Consider the following 25002-nt stretch of genomic DNA (forward strand, 5'->3'; position numbering starts at 1 on the left):
TCTTCCGTCGCCACTGGACGCGAGAGCCGCAAGTTACAAGTACAGTCGTCAGACTAAAGTAAAACGCGACTCCAGACGCACACGCGGCTTCACGCACATTGCACTCGCAAAACACATCTACACGGCGTCGCATTTTGATCGGTATCTAAGCGTGAAAAGGCACGGAGAGGCGGCACTTCGGCATGCCAAGGAAGCGTTGATCTTGCCGCGAGACAAGCGAAACTTGCTTTCGACAAGTTCTGCATTTTTAAAGTGGCACTGCGCCTTCGTAAGATTTTCCACGTGCTCTCAACAGCAAGTCTCAATGCCTACAAAGTGTCTTAAAATACTTGTTTGGGGAATGACGACGAAAGAGCAGAAAATGTGGCTTCAGCACGCTGCCGCCAGCCTCTGCTTCACTAGCCAAACCGCAACTCGTCTATGACCAGGATGGCCGTCCGGTGGCTTCACTCGCGCTGCAGCGACCAGGCGTGGAAGCGGGATCCAGCAATCGTCATAGAGATTAATGGACAGACCGCAGAGGGCTCCTCGCTTTTTTTTGTTTCGAGTTGGTGGATCGACGCGCCGGGAGTTTGGGTGAGTCCTTGTTAAAATGTATGTTTCTGGTTTTGATCAAATGCTTATGATTACAGTTTGGACAGGAGTTACGTGTGTTCAAGGAATTGAGCGAGTGTGGATTTGACGAGAAGAGGAGGTCTGACCTGGCGAGCAACCGGTCCGGTAGGCCTATTTCTGCCTAGCTGCTAAGAGACTGCTCAAGCAGCACTAGCGGCGCGGGCTTGTTAAAGTTGTAGTCGAGAAGTGAACCCCCGTGCTGACGCAGTTTTTGCGATAGTAGCAGACGGTGTCCACCCATAGACCGGCTTGGCCAAACGATTTGTGTCCTCGTCTACAGGGATTCTGCAGGATGACTACCGACGCCAGCGGTAGTCATCCTGTGGTAGGAAACGGATGACTGCCGACGCCAGCGGAGTCGGCGCAAGCTCACGGAGCAGAATCTCGGCCACCGCCAGCTTCCAATGCACGTTTTAAACTGCATTTTTGCTCCATGGTTCACAGTCATTTGGGTGTCTAAAGGGTTGAGGGGCTGAGGGGGTCTGAAAGGCTGAAGGGGTTTGAAGGGCTGAAGGGATTTGAAGGGCTGAAGGGTTTGATGGGATGAACCGGTTTGAAGGGCTGAGAAAGTCCCAAAACACGTCAGGTCTGAAGTGTTATTTCAATACGCCTACAGTTCATAGAAATCGTCGCCCAGGAGCATACAAGGGAACCCTTAGGTTTGCGTTGTGCGAATAGTAGATCAAAATGACTAGTGTTGCATTATTCTTAGCCACCACAGCGCAGCGCAAACCTAAACACACGGGCGCTTTTAACGGTGATGATAGTGCACTACTCAATTCTAACTCCCATTCACTTGGTGTACGAATATGGCTTTGAGTAAAACACCGTAGTGTCATTCCTTACTTTAACATTGCAAATGGAGCTCGTCAATTAAAAAGCATTTTTTGTTGTTTAGATAATAATGCGATGGTTTAGCCGTTATTTCTTATCTTCACTCCCTTAATAATGCTTTTGGACGTGCGAGATAAAGAAATAAATAAATGCACAAATAAACAAAGAAATCAACAAATACAATTTTGTGCGATGATCATCCCCGGCATGCTCTTTGCGCTTAGAAACGAGTGATTAAGCAGCGTAAAAGCCTTCCTGTTTGCGGAGGTTCGCCGATTCCTCTGAGATATAAATTGATTACCTGTTTGAAAGCCGATGCGGCAGGGGGCATTGCGGTCGCTTTGCATGTAACGTGTTCACACCACGCATCCTCAGCGAATGCGGTGTTTGTAGCAATGTCTCTATTTTTAGTTTGTTTCGCTTTATCCAAACATGGAACACGAGCATGTAGCCCGGAGCTATGCTTGCAGGTAGACTGCAAACCAGAAGCTCGCTCCCTGCCACTCTCGTACTTCAGGTGGAACGACGTATAGTGCAAAGTTTGCCAGCGATAAAAGCAAACAAACAAAACCACTTACTGAGGTCGTAGCCACAGACGTTCTCGAGAAGGTTCTTGGATGGGCCGCGAACGCAGACAGGACAAGTCTTGGGTGCCGGTGGGCAGCTCGGTTTGTAGTTATCCTGAGTCACTGCTTCGTAATGCTGCGGCTCATGATACGAAGCCGCACGTCCGCTGTAGGGACCATTCCCGGCGGGGGAAGCGTAACTGGAAGACTGTCTCTCCCTGCCGTAAGGAGAATCAACGTACTGAGATGCCGGCGCATAGCTTGCTTCTGCAGGGGCTGACTGGGGGTAACTAGCTGTGGAGTAACTTGGTGCAGAGTAGGCTGGCGCCGAGTAACTGGGCGCCGCGTTACCAGTCGAGGGGTGACCCTGCGGCCCATAGTTAGCCTCCGTAGCGGCTTGCGCGGAGTATTGCTCAGGCTGAGAGTAACTTGAGGCGGAGTAACTCGGTGCAGAGTAGGTTGCCGGTGCGGACGTTGGAGCGGAATACTGTTCTGCCGGAGAGTAACTTGATCCCGAGTAACTCGGTGCCGAGTAAGTTGGTGCAGAGTAACTGGGTGCTGCGTAGGTCACCGGTGTCAAAGTTGGGGCGGAGTACTGTGCTGCCGGAGAGTAACTTGGTGCCGAGTAACTCGATGCGGCATAGGTCGCCGGTGCGGTAGTCGGAGCGGAGTTCGGTTTTGCCTCAGATGGTGCGTGGTAACTTGGAGCGGCATATGTCACCAGGGAGGGAGCTGGGGCGGAGTAGCTGGGAGCGGAATAGCTCGGGGCAGAGTTGGTGGGTGCTGCGTAGCTACCGGAAGCCTCAGCATGTGGAGCGTAGTTTGCTCCGGAATAACTTGGTGCTGCGTTGGTTACTGAATTGGGGTAACCTGGTGGAGCAGAGTAGCCAGCATGGCTCGGTGCTGCCTGGTGTGGTGGCGAGTAACTCGGCGCGGCATAGATCGGCGCAGAGTAACTGCCTCCAGCCTGTGTACCTGGTGCATAGGCCGAAGCGGATGAAGTCGGAGGGGAGTAACTTGGCGCCGAGTAACTCTGGCCTGGGTAGGAGGGCTCTGCGTGGCTCGCTGGTGCGTAACTCGGTGCGCCGTAGTTAGTCGTTGTGTAGCTCGATCCGTGGCTCCCGGCTGCTCCATAGCTCGAAGAAGGAGAGCTGGGGGCTGCGTACGTTGGCGACGACGGCTGAGAGTAGCTGACTGGCGACGTCGTAGTCGAATACTTTGAAGGGCTGCTCGCCGGAGCTGCCGACGTTGCGTGTCCCGAATAGCTGGATGGAGTACCGGGACCACTGTAGTCGGTAGGCGTGTTGTAGGAAGCTGAACTGGAGGGCGCGGTTACCCCGTACGACGCTGTGGTGTACGCCGCACTCGCTACTGTCTGCGTCTTGGTTGCGGTGGAGCTGCCGCTACTTGCGCTGTTGTAGGACGGAGCCGATGATCCGTAATTGGAACCTCCGGCACCGCTATATGATGTTCCTGAAAAGGGCGAAGCGGCGCTGCCGTAGTTTCCACCACTGGAGGGCGCCGGTGAGTACGCGCCAGACAATGAGCCAGAAAGAGATCCTGCATTGCCGTAGCTGGGCGCTGCACCATAGGATGGAGCTCCAGCGGGAGGTGCGTGCGAACCTCCATAACTGGTACCGGACGACGCCGGCGCGCCGTAATTAGGAGCGGATGTCGCACCGTAAGATGGCGCGGAGTTGACGTGGGCCACGGGAGCAGCCTTGACGTGTCCCTGTTTGAGATGGCCGTAGAAGCCTCCGCCTACGGCGATGGGCGCCTGGTATTCTGATGGATGAAGCGCGGGCATAGTGTAGCTCACGGCTACCGCTTGCATCGGAGGCTTGCCGTATGGGGCTTGACCGTATCCGCCCTTTGGCTTTCCATGACTTCCGTACTGGGGTCTCTGAGGGGCGGCACCATAAACTGGCGCGGCCGGGGCCCCGTAGTTTGCGTCGGGCGGGTTGTACACCGGTGCGGCATTGTACTGCGGAGGTGCGTGCGATACGCTTCCTTGGTGCGCCGACGCGTAGTTAGAGGACGCTGCGTACGACGGCGGTGCGTACGACGATTCGTAAGTTGGTGCAGGGGCATAGTTGTAGTTTGGTTGATAATAAGACGGCGCGGCGTAGGCGGGCGGAGCGTACGATCCTCCGTAAGCAGGTTGGTTGTAAGATGCTGGGGCGTGCGCTGGCTGGGAGTATGCCGAATTGTGTGGTGGTTGGCTGTTGGAGGGACTACCGTACGACTGGGATCCTTGTGGGTATGACGCACCATACAATGGCGGACTGTATGGTTGGTGGTAAGAGGGCACAGCGGGTGCAGCATACGGTGGGGCGTACGTTGGGTTGTATTGTGGTTGACTGTAGGAATGCTGAGCGTAGGACGGTGGAGCATACGAGGGCATGGCGTAAGCTGGAGGAGCGTACGAGGCATATGTCAGCTGGCCGTATGATGGTGGAGCATAGGCCGGAGGTGCGTACGACGAGTCATAAGCCTGATGACTGTAAGATGGCTGAACGTAGGACGGTGCGGCATAGTGGGGTGGGGCATAAGCTGGTGGAGCGTACGACGGTGCGGCATGAGATGGCGGGGCATACGATGGTGCGGTGTAAGCCGGCGGGGCATACGTTGGCGAGGCATAAGCCGGCGGGGCATACGTTGGTGAGGCATAAGCCGGCGGAGCATACGTTGGTGAGGCATAAGCCGGAGGAGCATATGACGACTCGTAAGGTGGTGGGCTGTAGGATGGTTGGGCGTACTGCGGTGGAGCGTAAGACGGTGTGGCGTACGCGGGAGGAGCATATGACACATCGTAAGATGAATGACCTTTAGGTGGTGCAGCGTGAGATGGCCCGTTGGAAGGCTGTCCATAAAGCGGCGGAGCATAAGACGGCACCTCATACCCTGCAGGGGCATACGACGGAGCAGCGTAAGCTGGGGGAGCATACGAAGCGACGTAAGACGGTTGGCTATGCACCGGCTGCGCGTATGACGGTGGTGCGTAAGATACGTGTGAAGATTCGTAAGGCGGCTGCGATACGCCGTACGCTGTCGCTCCATTATGAAGAGACGATAGATGCGGCGCTTCGTACGTTGGAGAAAGTTTCACTGACTGTGTGTCAGAACTTTTATAGGATACAGGTGCCTGGGATGTCGTGTATGATTCTTCTTTGTGCGAATTGTCTGAGCTTGTGGTTGCAGGAGAACGGTACGATGGAGCCACGCCGTAGGAGGAGGTAGAGTAGGCTCCAGCACTCGAGGCTGGTGTTGAACTGTATGATTTTGAAGACGAACCGCTGTTGTATGCGTTAGAAGACGGGGGCTTATAAGAAGCACCAGCCCCAGAGTAGAAATAATTATCTGAACTTTGTACCGATGGGCGAGTCGCCGCAGCGTAGTGATCCCTGGATTGAGCTGAACCGGCTCGGTAGGTTCCAGAACCAGAATTGTAGGAAGTAGGGGCATAAGATGCACCAGACGAAGGGGCAGCAGTTGCATAGCTTCCCGATGAAGAACCATAAGCGGACGGGGCATACGAGGCACTGGACGGAGTTGCACCATAGCCGTAGCCTCCTGCTTCAGAACTGTAAGAGGCAGGTCCATAGGAGGCACCAGACGGACTTGCACCAGATCCATAGCTTTCGGTTGAAGGTGTGTAAGAGGATGGTGGGTAGGCGGCACCAGTAGGAGCAGCACCAGCCCCATAGCTTCCTGCTCCAGAATCATATAATGCAGGGGCATAAGAGACACTCGACGGGGCTGCACCAGCCCCGTAGATTCCGGCTGAAGGACCATAAGCGGCGCTGGGCGGGGCAGGGCCGGCTCCGTAGTTTCCAGCTCCAGAAGTGTAGGAGGCAGGTGCATAAGATGCACTAGACGGAGTTACACCTGCTCCGTAGCTTCCGGCTGAAGAACCGTATGAAGTAGCGGACGAAGCAGCACCGGCTCCGTAGCTTACAGCTCCAGAACTGTAGGAGGCGGGAGCATAAGAGGCACCGGATGGGGCTGAACCAGTTCCGTAGCTTCCAGCTGAAGGACCGTAAGAGGGTGTGACATAAGAAGCACTAGAGGGAGCTGCACCAGCCCTGTAGCTTCCAGATCCAGAATTGTAGGAAGCAGGGGCATAAGAGCTAACAGGCGGGGTTCCAGGAGCTCCGTAGGTTCCGGCTGAAGGACCGTAGGATGCACTAGACGGAGCAGCACCAGCCTTGTAATTTCCGACTGAAGGACCGTAAGAGGCTGGAACATAAGAGGCACTAGACGGACTGGCACCGGCTCCGTAGCTTCCAGGTTTTGCACTGTAGGGGGCAGGAGCATAAGGTACACTAGACGGGTTTACACCAGCTCCATAACCTGCAGTAGCAGAACCATAGGAGGGAGGAGCGTAGGAGGCCGGAGCATAGGAGGCACTGGACGGTGCCGCGGCAGCTCCATAACCTCTTGCGGAAGAACTGTAGGGAGCACCATGTTGAGCTGCGCCAGCTCCGTAGCTTCCGGCTGAAGAACCGTAGAAGGCACTGGACGGGGCTGCACCAGCGCCATAGTTTCCAGCTGAGGAACCACGGAAGGCGGGGGCGTAGTGAGCAGCTACGGGAGCCGCGCCTGCTTTGTAGCTTGCACCTGACCCACTGTACGGAGCGGGGGCATAGTAAGCACTTGAGGGAACTGTTCCAGTTTCGTAGCCTCTAGCATGCGGCTGATATGCGACTGGAGCGTATGAAGCTCCTGATGAACTGTGCTGGACTTGCGAGTAATCGCCGGACGAAGCTGCTGCGTTGTTGTAGTCTCTACTTGGTGAATTGTAGGATGCACTGGAGGGCGCTGCAGCACCTCCATAGTGTCCCATTGAAGGGACATACGAAGCGGGCGCAGGGTAACCAGCCGCTGTCACAGGATTTTTATAGCCGGGAGCTGCATAGGCTGGAGGGCCATGCGATGCCGATCCGGGGGAGTAAGAAACACTGTATGTTACGTGAACTTGCGGGGCATTACCGGATGGATAAGACTGGGGTGCATATACGGGGGGAGCATAGGATCCTGAAGCTCCTTGTTGATGGTAAGTTGCTCCATATCCTGCGTTATATGATGGGGCGGCGTAAGCGGCATTCGCAGCGGTTTGAGCGCTATACTCGTCAAGTGGGGCATACGTTGGCATGTAGGATATGACGGGAGCATAATCTTCTTCGCTGGGATACAAAGACTCGTAGTCGGACATGCCATATGACGGCGCGTATGTTGTGTCGGTGGCATAGGAGGCTCCGTAAGACGCACCCGAAGAGGCGTACCCTCCGCCATTTTGCGCGTAGTTACCTTGTGCCCTGTAGCCGCCCCGTGGACCACCACCATACGCTTGAGGTTGGGAGGGATATTTATCAGCGTTGTTGTTATAACTTCCAGAAACAGGGTAGTTTGAAGAAGGGGAAGAACCATAGCTGGGAGCTGTATGGTATCCAGCGCCATAACCAGAAGCCGATCCACCATGTCCATAATTACGAGCCGGTGCTCCTGCGTAGCTGGAAGGAGCTGCGCCATGCCCAGGTGCTGCACCTGCAGCGTAAACGGGACCAGAGGCACCATACGCAGGACCCGGAGCGGCAGCATAGGCAACTCCAGAGGAGGCATAACCGGGAGCTTGAGCAGAATTGTAAGTGGCACCAGCATAGCCTTGTTTGGATGATGGAGCTGGAGCGTAAGCTCCACCGGCGGAGTTGTAGCCATGAGCAGGAGCAGGACCATAAGCTGAGCCAGAAGAGCCGTATCCAGGAGCTGAAGTGACAGCGTAAGCAGCACCAGCGGCGCTGTATCCTGGAGACGGAGCGGCAGCATAGGTGGGGCCGGCGGACCCGTGACCAGAAGCATAACTAGGTCCATACCCAGAGGAGTCAGGATGGCCATAACTTAGGGCTGGCGCAGCACTAGCATAACTAGAGGTTGTCGCGGCGGCGTAAGAAGGAGTAGCTGAGGAACCGTAGCTTGGCGCGGACGCGGTACCATAACCAGAACTGGCCCCGTAACCCAAAGGAGCTCCAGAACTGTAACTGTAAGAAGGGGCCGATGTGTAACTCGCTGCATGACCGGAAGAATGACTTGGCGCATAGGCGGAGCCGTAACCAGGAGGAGAACCGTAACTTACAGGTGAGGCAGCAGCCTTGTAAGATGCATCATACCCTGAAGACTGTGCGTGTCCGTAGGGGGCGCTCTGACTACCATAAGCCGATGCTGGGGTTGCACCATAGCTAGAGGCATGCGCGGGAGCATAGGTAGCACCATAGCTAGGGGCACGAGCGGGAGCATAAGTTGCACCAGGGCCGTAAGCTGACGGTTGTGCTGCCGCTGATGACTGATCGTAGGCTGCGCCATATCCTCCGGGCGACTGAACGTGGCTGTAACCGGCGGGTTTTGGTTGAGAGTGGCCGGAGGGGTACGAGGCACCACCTGATGTGCCGTGGCCGGAACCAGAAGCATACAGGGAAGAAGACGCCCCGCCATAACCGGCAGCGTGTCCTTGGGGCTGTTGGTATGCCTGGTCGCCAACGTATCCAAAGCCGTCGTTTCTTTTCTCAGCCTTTGGGGTCTGGCAAATCTTCAGGGCGTCGTCCAGTAGCCTAGCGTTGCGGTAGCTGTACGCGACCATGTGAACCTGGTCTGTCATGACCAGGTGCTTGAGCGTCAATCCTTGGGATGGCCTGGGACCGCTGATGAACGCGTAGTACTGTCTGGACGCTGCACGAGACCATTAAGACAAGGACATTATAAAAGTTCAGAAGTAGAGCTGTGGAGCGATTAAAAAGTTTTAAAATGTTAATCGATTACTTACAATTCAATATTTGATTGGTTAATTATTATAGCGTGGAAATGGGCGAGTATGTAAAATAACAATATACATTTTCTGAGCGTGGTTGCTGGAATTTCAAAACCTTAGCGATAGAAAAACGGTGTCGTGAACTGATGCCGGAAGTGTAGGCCACGTAACGAAGAGAGTCATACGCGTTTTAACGTAAAACGTTAATAAGCTATGTTTTCAGATGAAGTGAAGCCTCAGAAAGCGTAACCGCAAATTTCCCGCTAAGTTTAGCGGTAAAAAAAACGTCCCAAGGCTTCATGTCACGTGAACTGTACCCAAATTCACCACTAGCTCCACTAACTCCACTATACACTTGGTTTAGCACTCGCACCGCTAGTGCAAAACCAAGAACGTTTCACGTACAAATACAATTGCAGGGCTATTTCCGACATATTTTTAACCTTTTTACTGAAGTCATCTTACCAGTTACTGAATGCTGTTAAGTTAAGTTTATTTATGTTATTTGTTTATGTTTATTTGTTTATTTGTTTATGTTTATTTGTTTATGTTTATTTGTTTATTTGTTTTTTATTTGTTTATTTGTTTATGTTTATTTGTTTTTGTTTATTTGTTTTTGTTTATTTATTATTTGTTTATTTGTTTATGTTTATTTTTTATTATTATTTTGTTATTTGTTTATTTGTTTATTTGTTTATGTTTATTTGTTTATGTTTATTTGTTTATTTGTTTATTTTTATTTGTTTATGTGTTATCTAGCATGAGCTTTGTTGAGGACTTTTGATGCTGGGTTGATCTTGGACTTTCATATTTGAAATAGATACATTTGAATAAAATACATTTGCGGATTTGTATTTAACAAACATGGCATCCAGGAAAAGTAGGAGACCTAATAGTGATTGGATACTTTATGTTGAGTTTGACAGCAAGGAATATAATGTACTTGACAAGTTCATAAACTGGTTCAGCCAATCACTGCGCTAATACATTAGTTGGTAATTACCTCAATAACATATTGATCGGTATGTTAGTCGATAAACTCAAGGACCGTATCTGGAAGATAATCCATAGAAAATATTGTGAACACGGCTGCGTGTCCACCTTCAGCCTACAAAGACACTGTTTAGTCTTACACGGTTGTATCATACATTTTAAACCTAGTTGGTGAAAACAGAAAGGGTAGCAGAATGTATTATATTTTTTATCAATATGGTGGCATTCCTAGAATATGAGCGAACATTAAGGTCGAGTAATTCGAACCGATACGTACCGGCTGGTGTAATACTTTGAAGGAAGCGATGTTAGGCTACACGAAAGTATAATCAGTGAAAGGAAGATGATGCTCCCAAGACCTCTGCTATACTTTACTTGTCGCCCTTAGTTATCTACAAAACCAATGTTTCGTGGCCTTTAACTCAGGTCTGAAAAACAAAAGAGCTACTGGGTGGTGCGCACTCACGCTTTGTGACGTAGTCGCAGTTGCAGCTGTCCAAGAGAGAGTAAGAAATTGTTTTCGCATAGTCGTCCACGTTTCCTCTGTGAGCTTGGATGACGCGTGCTTTCCCGCAGAACGTTCCGGTGTCATCTGAATATCATTCGTTGATCAATGATACAGTTGTTTCACCAGGAAATACGGTATAAAGGCATAACGACAATACAATTCCCTAGTAAAAGATGAAAGACGTTTACAATCCCCTGTAACGCCGAATTAGAGCGCAGCTCTTGAGGAGGAGGAGGGGAACGTACGGAGAGGAGATTATGCCCCTCCTCCTCATCTGTACCCTTCCCTCCTCCTCTCCTACTTCCCCCCCCCATTTAGAGGGAAAGTTTCGCTAAATTTCAAGCTAAACGTAGCGGAAAAATTGCCCCGCTAAATTTAGCGGGGAAATTTTTTCACTAAAATTAGCGGAGAGTTTTTCCAGCTAAATTTAGCGGAAAAGGTTTGCCGCTAAATTTAGCGAGGAAATTTTCCCGCTGCATTTAGCGAGAAAAATTTTCCGCAAAATTCAGTGAGGAAATTTTTGCGCTAAATTTAGCGGGAGTTTTTTTCCGCTAAGTTTAGCGGAAATGCTGTACTTTGGCGCTGAGTATAGCGCCGGCGCCGACGTCGCCGACGGCGTCGGCGTCGCCGCTCAAGCTGGAAACGGCCGCCTAAGAGCTGCGTTCTAAAAAGTCTTATTTGTATTAGAAATCTTTTGGTCAGTCAAGGCTCAAATATAGCCATAGCACCGATAAAGGCTCTTAGCCTTTACCGGTGCTATGGCTCTATTTTCGATTAAATTATTTATTTAAATTTTTTCTGCAAGTGATTGTGTCGTGCTACCACGTTGGATACTATGAAACTTGCACCAAAACTTGCAGTTTTATGATTCCCCTGTAAAAACAACAAAATTTTCTGGAGTTTCACGAGTAAAAAAGTTATTTGTGTGAGAAATTTCTTGGTCCAATAGGTAATTATAATCAAATAGGATCATATAGGAACACATAAGAAACGTATAAGAACATATAAGAACAATCTAAGATTTTATAAGAAAGTTTTTATTTCGTTTTTGCATCTTCTTAATTGTTCTTATAATATCCTTCTCTGTTCGTATATGATCTTATTTGATCACATGCGCTTATGGGACCCAGAAATGTCTTATACAAATGAGACGTTTCACTAGTGGAACTCCGGTAAGTTTTCTTATTCCTAAAAAGGGAGCATGAAATTGCAAGCTTTGGTGCAAGTTTGATGGCAGCCGACGCGGTAGAACGCAATCAGTTGCAGAAAAAAAAGGTAAATGAATAATTTGATCCAAAATAGAGCCATAGAGCCGGTCATGGCTAAGAGCTCTAAGTCTTAATCTTCCCGGCGCTCAAGTAACTGTAACTTGAACTCAATAGGTTTTCCGTTGGTAACTTCCGAAGTCGGAACGCCGTTTTGCGTCTATGCCGATTGCTGGCATTATCTCTTAGCACCGTTTGATGCCGTCTGTTCGTTCTGAATTATTTCACCACTAGGACATGGAACGGTGTATGATCATAGCACGTGAGTTAAAACGAAAAACTGTGAGAAATTGACATTCAATAGTGGTATCTCTTCTACATTAGTTAATTCTTCAGAGAGGTTGATATACCTGAAACTTTAAATTATCAACTGTGTACTTAGTAGTGTATAATATTTCGATAAAGTACCGGGCTCTAACAAGAACCAAGCCTAACAAATTAAAACTATCTTAATAATATGGGCCTCCTTCACTACTAGAGCGAGAAGCAGCAAGTACTGCGCAGAGACACGGCCACCGCAATTCGTTAACAGCACTGTTCGCGTTTGAACGCCAACCATTGGTCAGTAAGGAACACAATAATAAAAATGGGGCATCGTGAAATGGTGCTGGGGTAGCTAAAACCTTGATGCCGGTCTTGTCGGCGTAAGTACAATTAATGTTTCTCGCTCTCTCGGGACGAGGACTAAAATCCGGAGGGAGAGGACCAGAGGAACCATATCCAAGACACAACTCATTTCACATTATTATAATTAACAACAAAAGAACGATATCGACTCGAATTATTTTGAACTTCCCGTCGTTCATGAGTGGCGCCGTGGCGACGCTCTCAAGACTGCGTTTGCTCGTTGTCGTTATTTATCACTCACCTCTGTGTGCCGGGTTCATAGAGAGCACTCTGACCACTGCCAGAAACAAAGAGACACACGAAAATCAGCACCAATGTAGAGCTTTTCAATGTTCTTCGGGAGGTCACTGACTTTCCGAAGAACATTGCCGAAGAACATTTTCCTGCCGTTCTCACTTTGTCAGTGACATAGTCACTAAGTGAGGACGGCAGGAAAATTATCAATGTACAAACTTTGCGCTGGAGGTGGGTCAACTGAAGGACATGCCGTACGTTCTCGCCCAGTCAATTACTATGGTCACTTTCAACTTAAAAAAAAAAAAAAAAAAAAACGCAAGGAGTGTTTTATTAGCTTCACGCTCCTTGCTTCGTGTTCGGATGTTGGGTGATCTTATGGACTCACGCCACACTCTCATTGACTGCCTTACGATAATGCGATGCTTTGGACCTGCCACGCACTGTGTTGCTTAAACCCTCAAAAATTGTACAAAAAAACAAAACGAAAAAACACTCACATGTCGGGGCGTCGCAGATGAGAGGGTAGAGTTCGGGAACCAGGGTGTTGTGACATCGAGGGCACGTCGTGGGCGGGGCCGAGCACCCGACATCTTCTTCGCCGTAGCTCGCGGCATGGCCATCGGACATCATGACGTCATGATCTGAGCAAGCGCTCAGATTGGTGAGGCCACTGTCTAGCGAAACGAGTTTGAAAGTGTTGTCCAGCTGCACAGAGCGCCCAATGTCTGACACGGACTTGTCGCTGAGCAAGACGGCGTAGCCGGTACCTATAAAAAAAGTGGTTATCGCCATAAAACAACATGAGTCCGAGAGCGTGCTGGTGAATACTTGACATGACTGAACCTGAGCTAAAGAGGGAGAAGAAAGACGCGCGAAAAGAGGGACAACACACCGTATTCGACGGTAGGAAGTTTACGTAGATTGTTTTGACAACTTCGATAACGAAACTCCACCGACGCATTCCAAATGTATTGTATTGTTATCGGGAATCGTCATCAGAGTTATCGGAGCAATTTGCTAAAACTTTCTATTTTGTGTTTTCCTATCGAAAACTGTGGGATTATTCGATTTATCTTCACACCTTGCACCAGCTGCACCCGGTGTACTTGCGTTGCATGTCTTGTCGTTTCCAGCCTTAGGTTCGGGGATGTTAATGAATCACCGTATTTAGTTAAATCCTGCGGGGCCCTTCCGGTACAGTACCTGGAACGCGTATTTGACTGCTGTGTTCAGCATCCAATCCCACTCATACACCAAAAGTGGTTCTGAAGGGGCCACAAATGACGTCACAACCAAAGTGTCATGATGTAGGATGTTGCGATCCAAGAGGTTGGTGCTAAACCATAGCAAGAAGTACGAGCGACCGCAAGTGTCACTGTCGTCGCGTTGTCCCAACTCGTGGCTGCTTGAACTTCCATGGGGTGTGAAGCTGAAGAGCAGCCTGCAGCAGAACAGGCGTCTGCCACATCCATTACCGCTGCTGTGAGGCCGCTAAAATCGCGGCCGGCGATTCTAGCGGCGTACACACGCGGTAAACACACCAGCCGGAGATTTGTTCCAGGCACCATACTCCCGGGGCCCAATGGTGGTCCATCTTCGTTCCAGCTTAAGTTCAGACGTAGCCGACGCTATCAGCCAACGTTACTAGATTACCTCAGTTGTGGAACTCCCGCGGAAGGGGGTACCCCCCCTCACTCTCTTCAATCCGCCTGCCGTCGTTCAAAGCGCCATCTAGATTTTCGTTTGGTAACTGTGCGTTCCAAAGAGCAGAGCCAAGAGCAGAGCTGAAGCGCCATCTAGACGCCGTGCTTCAAAACGTACGTATCCCGCTTCCCACTGCAGTTACCAAAGCAGCCGTCCGGCGGCGCGTCGAGCAACGCCAGGCGAGTCGTGGTGAGTGAGGGGGGTACTCTTCATGCATGCAGCGTCTATGAGCAGTTCCGTAACTGAACTAATCTAATAACGTTGCTATCAGCTAATGGGACCAATCAATCAAGCGAGTCACAGGAGCGTTCTGTTTCTGATTGGTTCAGCGATAATAGAACGCGTGCAGAAACATGACGAACATCATGATTCTGCGCTCTTTACGCTGTCTGTTAGGTCCCATCAGCTCGTAGCGTCGGCGGCGTCTAGACTTAAGGTGAAACGAACTATAGCCACTTGCTAAACAAGTTCGTTGACGGTAAGCATAGAAAATAAGGATGTCGCAAACTTTCGTCGAACTGATGTTCGACATTACTGGCGAACTTTCAAACTTTGGAGGAAGTTCGGCGGAGTTCGACTCTCTGAACAGTGTTGCCTGACTTCAGCGCAAACATTAAAAATTTGGTGAAATATACTTTTAAAAGGAGTGTTTTAAATTGTCGAAAATGTTGACCCATATTTGCGCAATATGAATACAAACGTAGAATCTTTTAGTGACTTAGCTTATAGTCGAGACGATATACCCGATGAATATTTGACGCTTCCTCTGCCAGACGGCGCCAGCTTGTTGTCACTTTCTATGCATGCGCACAAAAATTTAACTTTACGACGAATTTTCTTCGAACTTCCGTCGAATTTCGTCAAAGTTTCGGATTCAAAGGTCTGAAAAGTCGAATGTGCTTGAACTCGAATCACGATAGGTTCGCGACATCCCTAATGGAGACGTGCAGTCGGATAGGTGGTTCAAAACACCGGGCGCTTGCACGCTTAGTCTGAACGAGGTTTTGCAGTGGTGCTTCCTTGCCTTGCCCCAAGAAGTCGCAGGAACACCCCTGGGAAAGTTCAAAGTTGATGCGATTGGCTTCGGTGTTGATACCGCCCGGAGTGACGTCATCCAGGATGGTCAGGCTTCCCTTGGTGCACTTGGCTTGTCCTGGTAACGTGCAGAGAGTTTCGAGCAGCTTGCTACTGATTACATTATTGGGACACACAGCTTCGTATTGGCGACTCCAGCGACTTGTAGGGGTCGCCACCACCCGGAAAACATGGCGGTCTAAAACAGGTGCAGTGGCATACCCAAATTTTTTTTTTTGAATTTTTTTTTTTGGGGGGGGGGGGGGGGTTGAGGTGGCTGGGATCTCCATGACTTGGGGTGCGGAAAAGGGGGGGGGGGGAAGGGGGTCAAAATGCAAGTGTGTATTATAAATAGGGTTCTGCGTTTTCGGTTTCTATTTTTTCAAAATTCGGCGTACTTTTTTCGGTGTTTATTTTAAAATTCAATTTTCGGTTTTTTTCGGCGTATATTTATGCCCGAAAAAATTTATCGGCTTTTTTCGGTGAATATAAAATAAACACCAACGGACACCGGATCAGATGATCCTTGTACGTAGCTCTGATATTTGTGATCACTCAAAAAATAACGGAACAGATACATTGAAAAAGAAATGGGCACTTCATTTGGCAAATGTGTGCAACTGTAAAAGAAATAGAAAAAATCGCAGAAGTACAAACAAGTCAGATATGAAGCCTATGCCCCAAAAACATGGAACCTCACCTTCTGTACATCAGGAATACGTGATCTCATTATAGTACACACAAACATGTACTGCCCCAGGTTCTCCTTCTTGATCCACACTATTTCTTTCCTGTTAATATATGACCCTGAGCTTCGAGAACGCCCTCTCAACGCTAACACTGGTCGCTGGCAGGCTGAGGAGATGACGGGCTGCCTGAGCCAAAATCGCCGAAAGAGACACGGTGCGACGTTTTGAAGCACAATACAACATGCAGAGCTTGCATCCAGTCAGTCTTCCTCACAACGAGTTTGAAAACACGCTCGCCACGGCTCTGCGGTACGACTGGACGGTCAAAGTGACCTTTTCCGGTTAAAACTGAATTTTAAAAAATGGATTCGACGAAATTGTATCGGTTTTTATCGGTTTAAATTGAAACTGCCGAACCTAAACACTGACCTTTTCCGGTTAAAACCGAATTTCCAAAAATGAATTCGGCGTACTTTTATCGGTTTTTATCGGTTTAAACCGAAAACTCCGAACCCTAATTATAAAGTAAGCTGGATTTCGGAAAAGAGGGGGGAGGGGGGGTCTGAGGCCCCATAAACCTCTCCCTTGGCTACGCCACTGGTGCCGTGCCATGTGTCAGGTCAACGCACAACGCTCGGGTTTCAGCAAGAAAGCATCGACCTCAAAATGGTTTGCCCGGATTTGTATTCACTACGTTTCAAACCTGCGGCAATGTGTTGGCGTAATCGAGCTTCCAAAGGCTCGACCTTTTTTAGGGAAGCGATGGAATGATTGTGGCGCTGATAAACGCAACTCACGCTGTAGCGTGACTTGCGTTCCGAGCAACTCGGATAACACAGCGATACGACTAACGGAGTCGCCGGGACAACTGTTCCATTGCGTCAACCGCCGAAAACATGTAATCACGGAAGCCACATGGGAGGGTGCGCAAAAATCGTGAAAGGACCTATTCCGGTCAGTCAATCTTTCCGCGCTAGGTGTCTTCCCTTTTGCTGGAGTCGCCAATACCAAAACAATGAGGTTACGTAAAGATATATTAACTGATGGGTTGACTGATGCGCTCACCTGTCTCATTCAACATCGACGATGGGAGATGCCTTTCTGCGGAAGAAGGGAACGTTCGGCAAGACACGAGTGTTTGAGAAAGTTTCAATACACACGCTCACATAAATAACCCGGGCTGTATACTCGAAGCGTGTGAATTCGCCAATAAGACTGCCTTATGCCAATATCCACGAGCTACAGAAATTAGACAATCTAACAATGAAAAGAGGTGAAAGATGGGTAAAATCCACACAAGAAGCATCGTGTTTGTATATCTCCCGTGCTTTGAATGTACTTTGAGTTGAAATATCTGTACTAAACCAGCCGGCCTATATTCTTGCCTTAGCCACGGTAATTGGATGTTTGATCAGGAATGACTCATTATTTTGATTGTTTCGAGACAAGCCAATTCTTGTTTCAGCCCAGATTGCACCCCTGAGGCTTCGTATCCAGTTTGCATGCCTGGTTTACAACCCAACTGCAGACCAGTATGGGGGGTGCAGAGGCTTTTTTAGTGAGAATAGCAAGGGGCGTTTAATATGTTCAATTTATTAATACAGCTTCGAAAATTATATAAAATCAAGAGGCCAAGTGAAACTTTAAGTGCTTTTGAATTCTTTGTTTTTGTCGATTTTTAATGAATTTAGTAAATGCTTTCTATGTGTTATACTGTAATGTATAATACACATTACTCGTAGAATTGATTGATACTTGTATATTTTGGTGGGTTGGCAGAGTGTATTCATACAAATAAAATAAGAGGACTTCATCACCCTTCTGCGATAATGCACCTTGGACAGTGCAGCACAACCTAAATGAATAATTGCAAAAATGTACAACTGCAACAATATAAGAAAGAGTATTCTGTGCCCAGGTTCTTAATAACTCCAGTACGGTTATCGGTGTAAGGAGGTTCTTTAACCTTATGAGTTGTACAAAATTGGGCATTTACTGCACATTCAGGGTTAATATATTATGTCCTTTGACGTCTTTGAATTTCTGATGAACGCTGCAGCAGTGAAATTTCGTAGCTGCTGGAGCTGTATCTTAGATATGGCGCATCTTTAGCGAATCACTGTGCAGTACCATTCTTAGCAGTGCATTATACTCGTAGGATGCTAAGACAGACTTACTCTGAATCTGGATGTCGATTTGGTTGTACTTTCTGGATATCAAAGTCTCTGAGAGAGCATAGAAAAAATCTTGCGTTAGAGGAACCTTGATTCACGTCACACCGTAACAGTTTGGAATCCCAATCAAGAAGCATACGCGAGTTAAATTTGATAACTGACTATTATGTCGCGTATGTTTTAAACCACCATATTTGTTTAGAGGCCAACGCGCTGTGTGCAAACAAGTCCGCGTTTTCTGATATGAGGGGTGGGCACTGCGCGCGCGCAGAAACCACATTCGCCTCAGATGAGGCGTCTGCACCTGTTTCGTGCCGACAGCAGCGCCCCCGCAGCGGCGTAAAGTCGGAGCCGCGCCTTGTTCCGTCTATACATCAACATAGATTGATGACGTCACGTCTTTACAATGGAGCATGTCCGGATACTTCGTACCTCAGTAAGAGAGTTTCTGCGGATGCCAAGTGCGTAGATATTTCCTGGACGGACATTCCTATTTTTGAACAATGAGTCGACGCGTAAACTATCGTCGAGCATTAGAGCACGTGAGCATTTTTTCAGGGTCCTTGTTTATTTGATTTTCATGCTACGAACATTCATAGCAATGAACGTGGTAGAAAGAAACAACTCTTATTAGATCAGCGATCAGGTGCCCAAAACCTTTTGCGTGTGATTTGACCGAAGGGACGTTTTTTTAGGTTCACGAAGTTAATACAGCAAAGTGTTCGGAACATTCAAAATATTCGACTGAAACACTGTACCGCCTTAAAACAAATTTATAATGTAGTATCATACAAACAGGCACCGTAAGATGCATTGAGAATGACGTGGAGATGTAACATTGCAGATTAATCACGGTGTGATTTATTGTCAAAGAAAGTTTGAGCTCTAATATTTTACGTAGGTCAATTTGAAATTGAGTGAAAACTATCCTGTTTTATTTAGAGAGTCTGCTCGATAGAAGTACAAAAATAATTTGTCACAAACAAAATAATTTCTCACACCATAATGGAATTTGTAACAATTCAAAATATTTGCGTTGTATTAGAATTCAAACGTGAATTCTTTCACGCGTTTAACATTTTTAATGAAAATGAATTGCGATGAAGTAATTCACGGACATTAATCATTCACAATAATTTTGTCAAGTAACTAAAATGGCTGTTCTATAGGTAAGAATAAAGAGATAAACTGTATTATAATCTGAAACCAAACCTTAGTATTCAGATTTTTTTTTTTGTAATTGGGTGTTAGTTTAATGATACATTTGACAGAAATTGAAGTCACATTGAAAACCCGTTTTTGAAATCTCGAACTTTTGCAGACAGAGTTTGAACATGCAAAACCAACTCACTGGACAACTGGAGGATTGGCATATCCAGAGGCGTTTCGAGATCCGCTACGAAAATTGAGGGTTACAAGTCACACACTTCAAATGTAGAGATTAAAGTGGATTTGAGAAAGAGGAACTTACCGGAAATACGTTCGACATTCCTCTTGACGACGAGTGCTGAAAGACAAAAAAGAATCTTAAAAAAATCATTCCAAAGGACCCCAACAAACTGAATCCAATCGGACATTAAGTCAACGGAAACGTAGTGGGTCTAGTCTCCCTCTATGGATCATGAATATATTCATTTGTTTATTTTCTGGGGTCCATACTTGCTGATGCACCGGTAATGAAGCATAAACAGCGAGATTAGAAATTAGTCAGAAACAACCTTAATGCTAAAATATACGAGTTAAAAACATCAATATCAGCTTTACCGAGGCTACTATTTAAGTGTTGTATGCGGGTCACAGGGTTAATTGAGATCATTTGGTTATTAAAGAAAGTAGAAGAAAACTCGTAAAACTCGCTTTGGAACGTGAACACGAATATACGGCGGGACATCAGGGTAAGGCATTAACTCATGTCGCTATTTATGCAAAAAAAAATTTAATCTCGGCAACGTTTTCTTGAGCTGAAAGTAGGGCAATTGCATCGATGAAATGGACTTATTTAGTTCTGCAATCTCATTGAACGAAAAACGATAATAAGAAGGACTCTTCACACCCCCCGCTTCATAAATTGTGAGTGACTTGAGTACCTCTTCGGCTTTTCTGACTCGAGTCTCAAACTGATCACCATGACTGACCCGTGGAGGCTGTGCAGATGTCCTCCTGCAGCTGACGGGTCATTTTGGAAGCGCAGAGCGGACACTGGTGTGGTACACCGGGGACATCTCCCAGCTTGCAGTCGACCAGAGTGTCCCGTGGTTCGGGCTCCGAGGGCAAGACGACCTCGGGTTGGTTCAGGAGGGGTCTGGACTCGGTGCACGCAGGAACGGTGGTGTGACCGTCCGGCAGCAGGAACAGCGAGTACCCTTCACCTAGGCCGAGGGCACTGAGGTCTTCGTTGAGACGACGCCCAGCAACCACGACCGCATACGCCGGCACTGTAAGCAACAAAAACAAAATACAGAGCAAGAAGAAAAAGTTTTAGCGAGGTGTTCGAAGTCTTATAATGCATGGAAATCGGTATTGTAGAGGTGACCGCTTAAATTTGTTTGGAAGACGTTAGAGAGTTTCAGTAGATCGTCCCGAAACCTCCGATAACGATACCCGATAATGATACAATGCAAGTGTAAAAGACAACATCGTTATCAGAGGTATCGGAACGACCTTCTAAAACTACGTATTAAACAGTCGTTTGACGAATTGAAGACCATCGTGTCTATTCATTTATTCGCTAAACATATCGGAGAAATTTACGTCATATGACGTCATGGTATCAAGTGACCCCAAGCCAACACCGTGACGTCAAGTTCCCCGCTATATTTATCGGGGAAGTTGAGCCTGCAACTTCATGGTGCCGCGTAATCGATGCAGCATGATAAGACTCACCCGAAAAGACACCATGGGTGTCGCATTCCTTGGACACCAGCAGTTCTGTCATGTTGTGCAGGTGCCTCGGAAGGCCACCGGGGCTGATGTCGTACAGAAGCTTGGCCTTGAAAGTCTTACAGCTTCCTTCGGTGTTTAATTTTCCGGACACTTAAAAAAAGACAAAAAAAAAAAAAGGCGCGTTGCACAAAAGTAAGACTTTGATGTATGGCATACGTCTACAATCCAGAAAGTGCATCAGCGTCTGCATTCCCACCAAGCACTCAGATAACCGATAACTGCGATGAACAAAGCGAGTTCGGGGAATAACTCGACCGGTAAAATTTTTTTAAGGCAATGAGAGTGCGTGACCACGGAGGCTCAATCCGATCGCTTCTTCACATTGGCTACACCCATTGAAGTAAGACAAATGATTGGTGGCTCATGCCAGTACAGACACAGAAGCTTTTGAGACTGCATATCATTAGAAGCCGTGCAGCCAGTACTTAAACCCCCTTCCCCCCCCCTCCCCCCCTCCCCCCCCCCCCAAAAAAAAAATGCCTCTGAGTTCACTTTTCCGCAGAACGCGAAGACAGCCATCCATGTTAAAAAATAAAACGATTGGAGTGAATGAAAAAGCTGAAATATATTTAAACGTGATAATTGGAATTTACACTGGACAATAAGACCTCCTCTGGAGTGGCGAATATTGAATACCTTCGGTACCAAGACTACATACCTTCATCGTTGATTCCAGAGTCAGAAACTGCGCGTAAACAAAACAAAATAATTAAGGACACCATCTTAATTTCCAAATATCAAGCAGCACCCTCGATGCACATTGCAATCCCTCCTTACCTTGAATCGAAACCGCTCCATCCGCCATGTTGCCTTCAGATGAAAGGAAATTGAGACAAAATACAGGAAGTTATCGAAAGGTAAGGGGAGGTTTCATGGGGCAATATGTAGAATTCACTGGAGAACATAATTGAGCTCGATATTCCTAGTGCGTGGTTATAGCAAGATATGAATTATCGTCATCCAACATAAAAAAAATATATATATATATATATATTGATGATATAAAAATAATATTTCTAAAAAGTTACGCAAGTTCGCCGTCGTCACGCGTTTAGAAGACACGAGATCAGTTATGGCTGCTGTTGAACACCACCTTAAAAATCAGAATAAATTGTCAACTAGAATGACTTTAATGGTTGTGTGTTGTTGCAGACGGTTGTACTGAATGTCTATATTGCAATTTGTTTATTGTCCACAACTGTTACCAATCTCCAGAAGTGCACCATATTGCTACGCGCGTCGAAAAGCGAGCGCCTGCATGGACGAGTGGTTACCTTTCCTTTTAGGCCCCCGGTTCGAATCCTGGGATTGGATGTTCCGTTTATTTATTCTTCAAATTTAGCGTTTTCGTAAGTTCGAAAACCTTGTCGGTCTGATAAAGGTACGAATGCCCTACGCGCCGTACGTTGTACGCCGAATGTCCCAGAAACCCACGCAGGTACATAAGGAACTCCGCGTGGCGAGCCGGAGTCAGTCTCGCTTAGCGCCCGATCCTGCTGTTTCGCCGACGTCGGCACCTGCGACGCTTACCTTCTTTTATCTTGTTTTGGCCACAAGTTCGCCCTATTGAAAGTTTAGTTTCTCCAGCTATTAGCCACCTCATCATTTGTCATTCGGACATTTTGGTGGAGGAACTGGGTAACGCAGTCCATAAAGCGTACCCCTCCAAGGCCTCGCAGAGCAAGCCCAATCCCCTGCTCAAGAGGACTATCCGTAGAGACTGCCGAGACCCGAGGAAGCCGGCACCACCCAAGACCAAGCAGCCAACGAGGCTGACGATGGACAATCAGTCGTCGCAGACACCGGCCGCCGCCGCCGTCGTACACCTTCTCGTCGGACCCCGGACTCTGACGCCTTTCCACAGGCAGCTCCACGAGGACATTGAGGATTGGCTGCAACGCTAGGAACGTGTGGCCCGCCGTAACGGGTGATCACCTAAGCAGTGCTTGCAGAACATCTATTTCTCGCTGGTAGGGACTGCGAGGTACTGGCTGCAGTACCACGAAGCGTCTTTAACTTCGTGGGAGGTGTGCAAGCAAGAACTCAAGAAGACGTTTGCTAGCCAATACCGACGGAAGATGACGGAAGACCTTCTGCAAATAAGGACTCAAGGCCACAACAAAACGGTCGCCAGCTTCGTTGAAGACGTCCTCCGCTTGAGCAGCTGCGCCGAGGCAACCGAAGAGAAGAAGCTGCGCATCCTGATGAGAGGCACGAAGAGCGACATCTTCGGCGGCCTGGTTTGCAACCCACCAACTACTGTCGACGAATTCGTACCCGTATCAACGAACATCGAGCGTGCACTGTTGGTCCGAGCCAGCCACTACAATCGACTCGCCGGCAGGCCTGTTGCTTCAACTTTGATATCTCTCCGATCCGACCAGAGCGGTATCGGCGCTGAAAACCTTCGAAAAATTGCCCGCGATTTCGTCAGGGAAGAGCTCAAGAAAATTCTACCCACCGCTGATCGCCCCGCCTTGATTTCCATCGCCGAGGTTGTCCGAGAAGAGGTTCAGCGAGCCTTCCAGCCAGAAACTCCAGTTACCGTGGCAGCACCGGACGAGGCCACTCTCAGCTGCGCCGCCATAGCTCGACGACCGCCGTCCGGTGCCCAACGTTACCCCGCACCTCCAGCAAAAATGCCACGAACGACAAATCATGAGGCGGATAATGACTGGAGAAACTAAACATCTAATGGGGCGAACTTGTGCCGAAAACAGAATAAGAAACAAGTAGCGTCGCAGGTGTCGATGTCGGCGAAACAGCGGGATTGAGCGCTGGGGCGAAGACTGACTCCGTCTCGCCACGCGGAGTTCCTTATGCAATCTAGAGGACTCGAAAGCGCAAAAAACACGGACTAAGAAGAGACACATACAACGCGGACTGGCGCTAACTTTGAAATGATTTAATCAAGAAAAACCACCCAGCAGACATGCGTGAATACTCTTTCCCATCATGCCAACCCCATGGGATAAAACCAACCCATAAACATAAACAACAGACGGCAATGATTTACACATTCGTATCAGTTTAGCGTGACTATAGAAAACCATCTAGAAAAAGAAATTATTTGTCATTTAGTAAAATCGAAGGCGTGCGGACGCAGTTGTCACCGGAGGACTTTATAAAATAAGCTTCAACTATTTCCTTCTCAGTCTTGTTAGTTTCTCTTTTAATAAATTTTGTTAATTCTAACAAGGTATCTCACCGGCACCGCACGCAGTGTATTGCAAGGTGTCCCCGCTTTGTTAAGAACCACTAGACGATGTTCACGGCCCTTTCGTTAAAACACCGCCCAGTTTGTCCAATATACACGCGCCCGCACGTTAGTGGAATCTCGTAAAAAACATTGTAGGCACAAACTGTGTACTGAGTGACATGCTTCTTTGAGCGGTCTGATTAAATCAATTGAAAGTTAGCGCCAGTCTGTGTTGTATTCCTCTCTTCTTCTTCCGTGTTTTTTTTGCGCTTTTAAGTCCTCTAGGTCACAATTAACCAACTAGCCCAATCCAAAGTTTTAATCCTTTATGTACCCGCGGGGGTTTGTGGAACATTCGGCGAACAACGTTCGGCGCGTAGAACATTCGTACCTCGATAAGACGACAAGGTGCTCGAACTTACGAGAACACTGCTAAATTGAAAGAATAAACGAAAGAAGCGTCTTCTTCCAGGAATCGAACCTGGGGCCTCCGTGCTAAAAACCAACCACGGTAATCACTCCGCCACGCACGCGCTCGCTCGGCGACACGCAATGCAAATATAGCTCGACTTGATAATCATTCTGGCAATTTGATACTTTGGACCCATGTTACGGATAAAAAAAGAAAACGCGGGATGGCAAAAAAAAAAAAAAAAGCTTTTCGTGTAAGGCTTGTTAAAGGATGAGGCACTGGAGAAAACCAGCCTTCTGCGTTAAGTCCTTCGAACTCTTTTTGTTGGTTTCCGCCCATTGAAAAACATGCGGGAAGCTC

At 48.0% G+C, this 25002-nt stretch overlaps 1 protein-coding gene and 1 long non-coding RNA gene across 3 annotated transcripts in view; one reads left to right on the top strand and one right to left on the bottom strand.

Annotated features, from left to right (window-relative positions):
- LOC8029283 (hornerin) overlaps positions 1–25002 on the bottom strand; it is a 71798-nt gene that overhangs the window by 22502 nt on the left and 24294 nt on the right. Inside the window, exons 5-17 of one of the 2 annotated variants that reach the window (XM_040209894.3) lie at positions 21809–21841; positions 21690–21716; positions 20972–21121; positions 20224–20523; positions 19560–19595; positions 19440–19484; positions 18092–18139; positions 16980–17015; positions 15176–15304; positions 12945–13214; positions 12452–12487; positions 10277–10402; positions 2028–8738 (exon numbers count right to left, since the gene is read on the bottom strand). In XM_040209894.3, coding sequence (XP_040065828.1) covers positions 2028–8738; positions 10277–10402; positions 12452–12487; positions 12945–13214; positions 15176–15304; positions 16980–17015; positions 18092–18139; positions 19440–19484; positions 19560–19595; positions 20224–20523; positions 20972–21121; positions 21690–21716; positions 21809–21841 — 7947 coding nt within the window. The remainder of the gene's footprint in view (positions 1–2027; positions 8739–10276; positions 10403–12451; positions 12488–12944; positions 13215–15175; positions 15305–16979; positions 17016–18091; positions 18140–19439; positions 19485–19559; positions 19596–20223; positions 20524–20971; positions 21122–21689; positions 21717–21808; positions 21842–25002) is intronic. The other variant, XM_029994637.3, reaches the window with a different exon arrangement.
- Positions 388–20351, top strand: LOC115332237. Its single transcript, XR_003920575.2, has 3 exons — positions 388–576; positions 633–720; positions 20280–20351. It is a non-coding gene; the product is annotated as an uncharacterized LOC115332237 (long non-coding RNA).

This window comes from Ixodes scapularis, unplaced genomic scaffold (assembly GCF_016920785.2).
Source record: "Ixodes scapularis isolate PalLabHiFi unplaced genomic scaffold, ASM1692078v2 PGA_scaffold11__112_contigs__length_91849675, whole genome shotgun sequence".
NCBI classification, from domain to species: Eukaryota; Metazoa; Arthropoda; class Arachnida; order Ixodida; family Ixodidae; genus Ixodes; species Ixodes scapularis.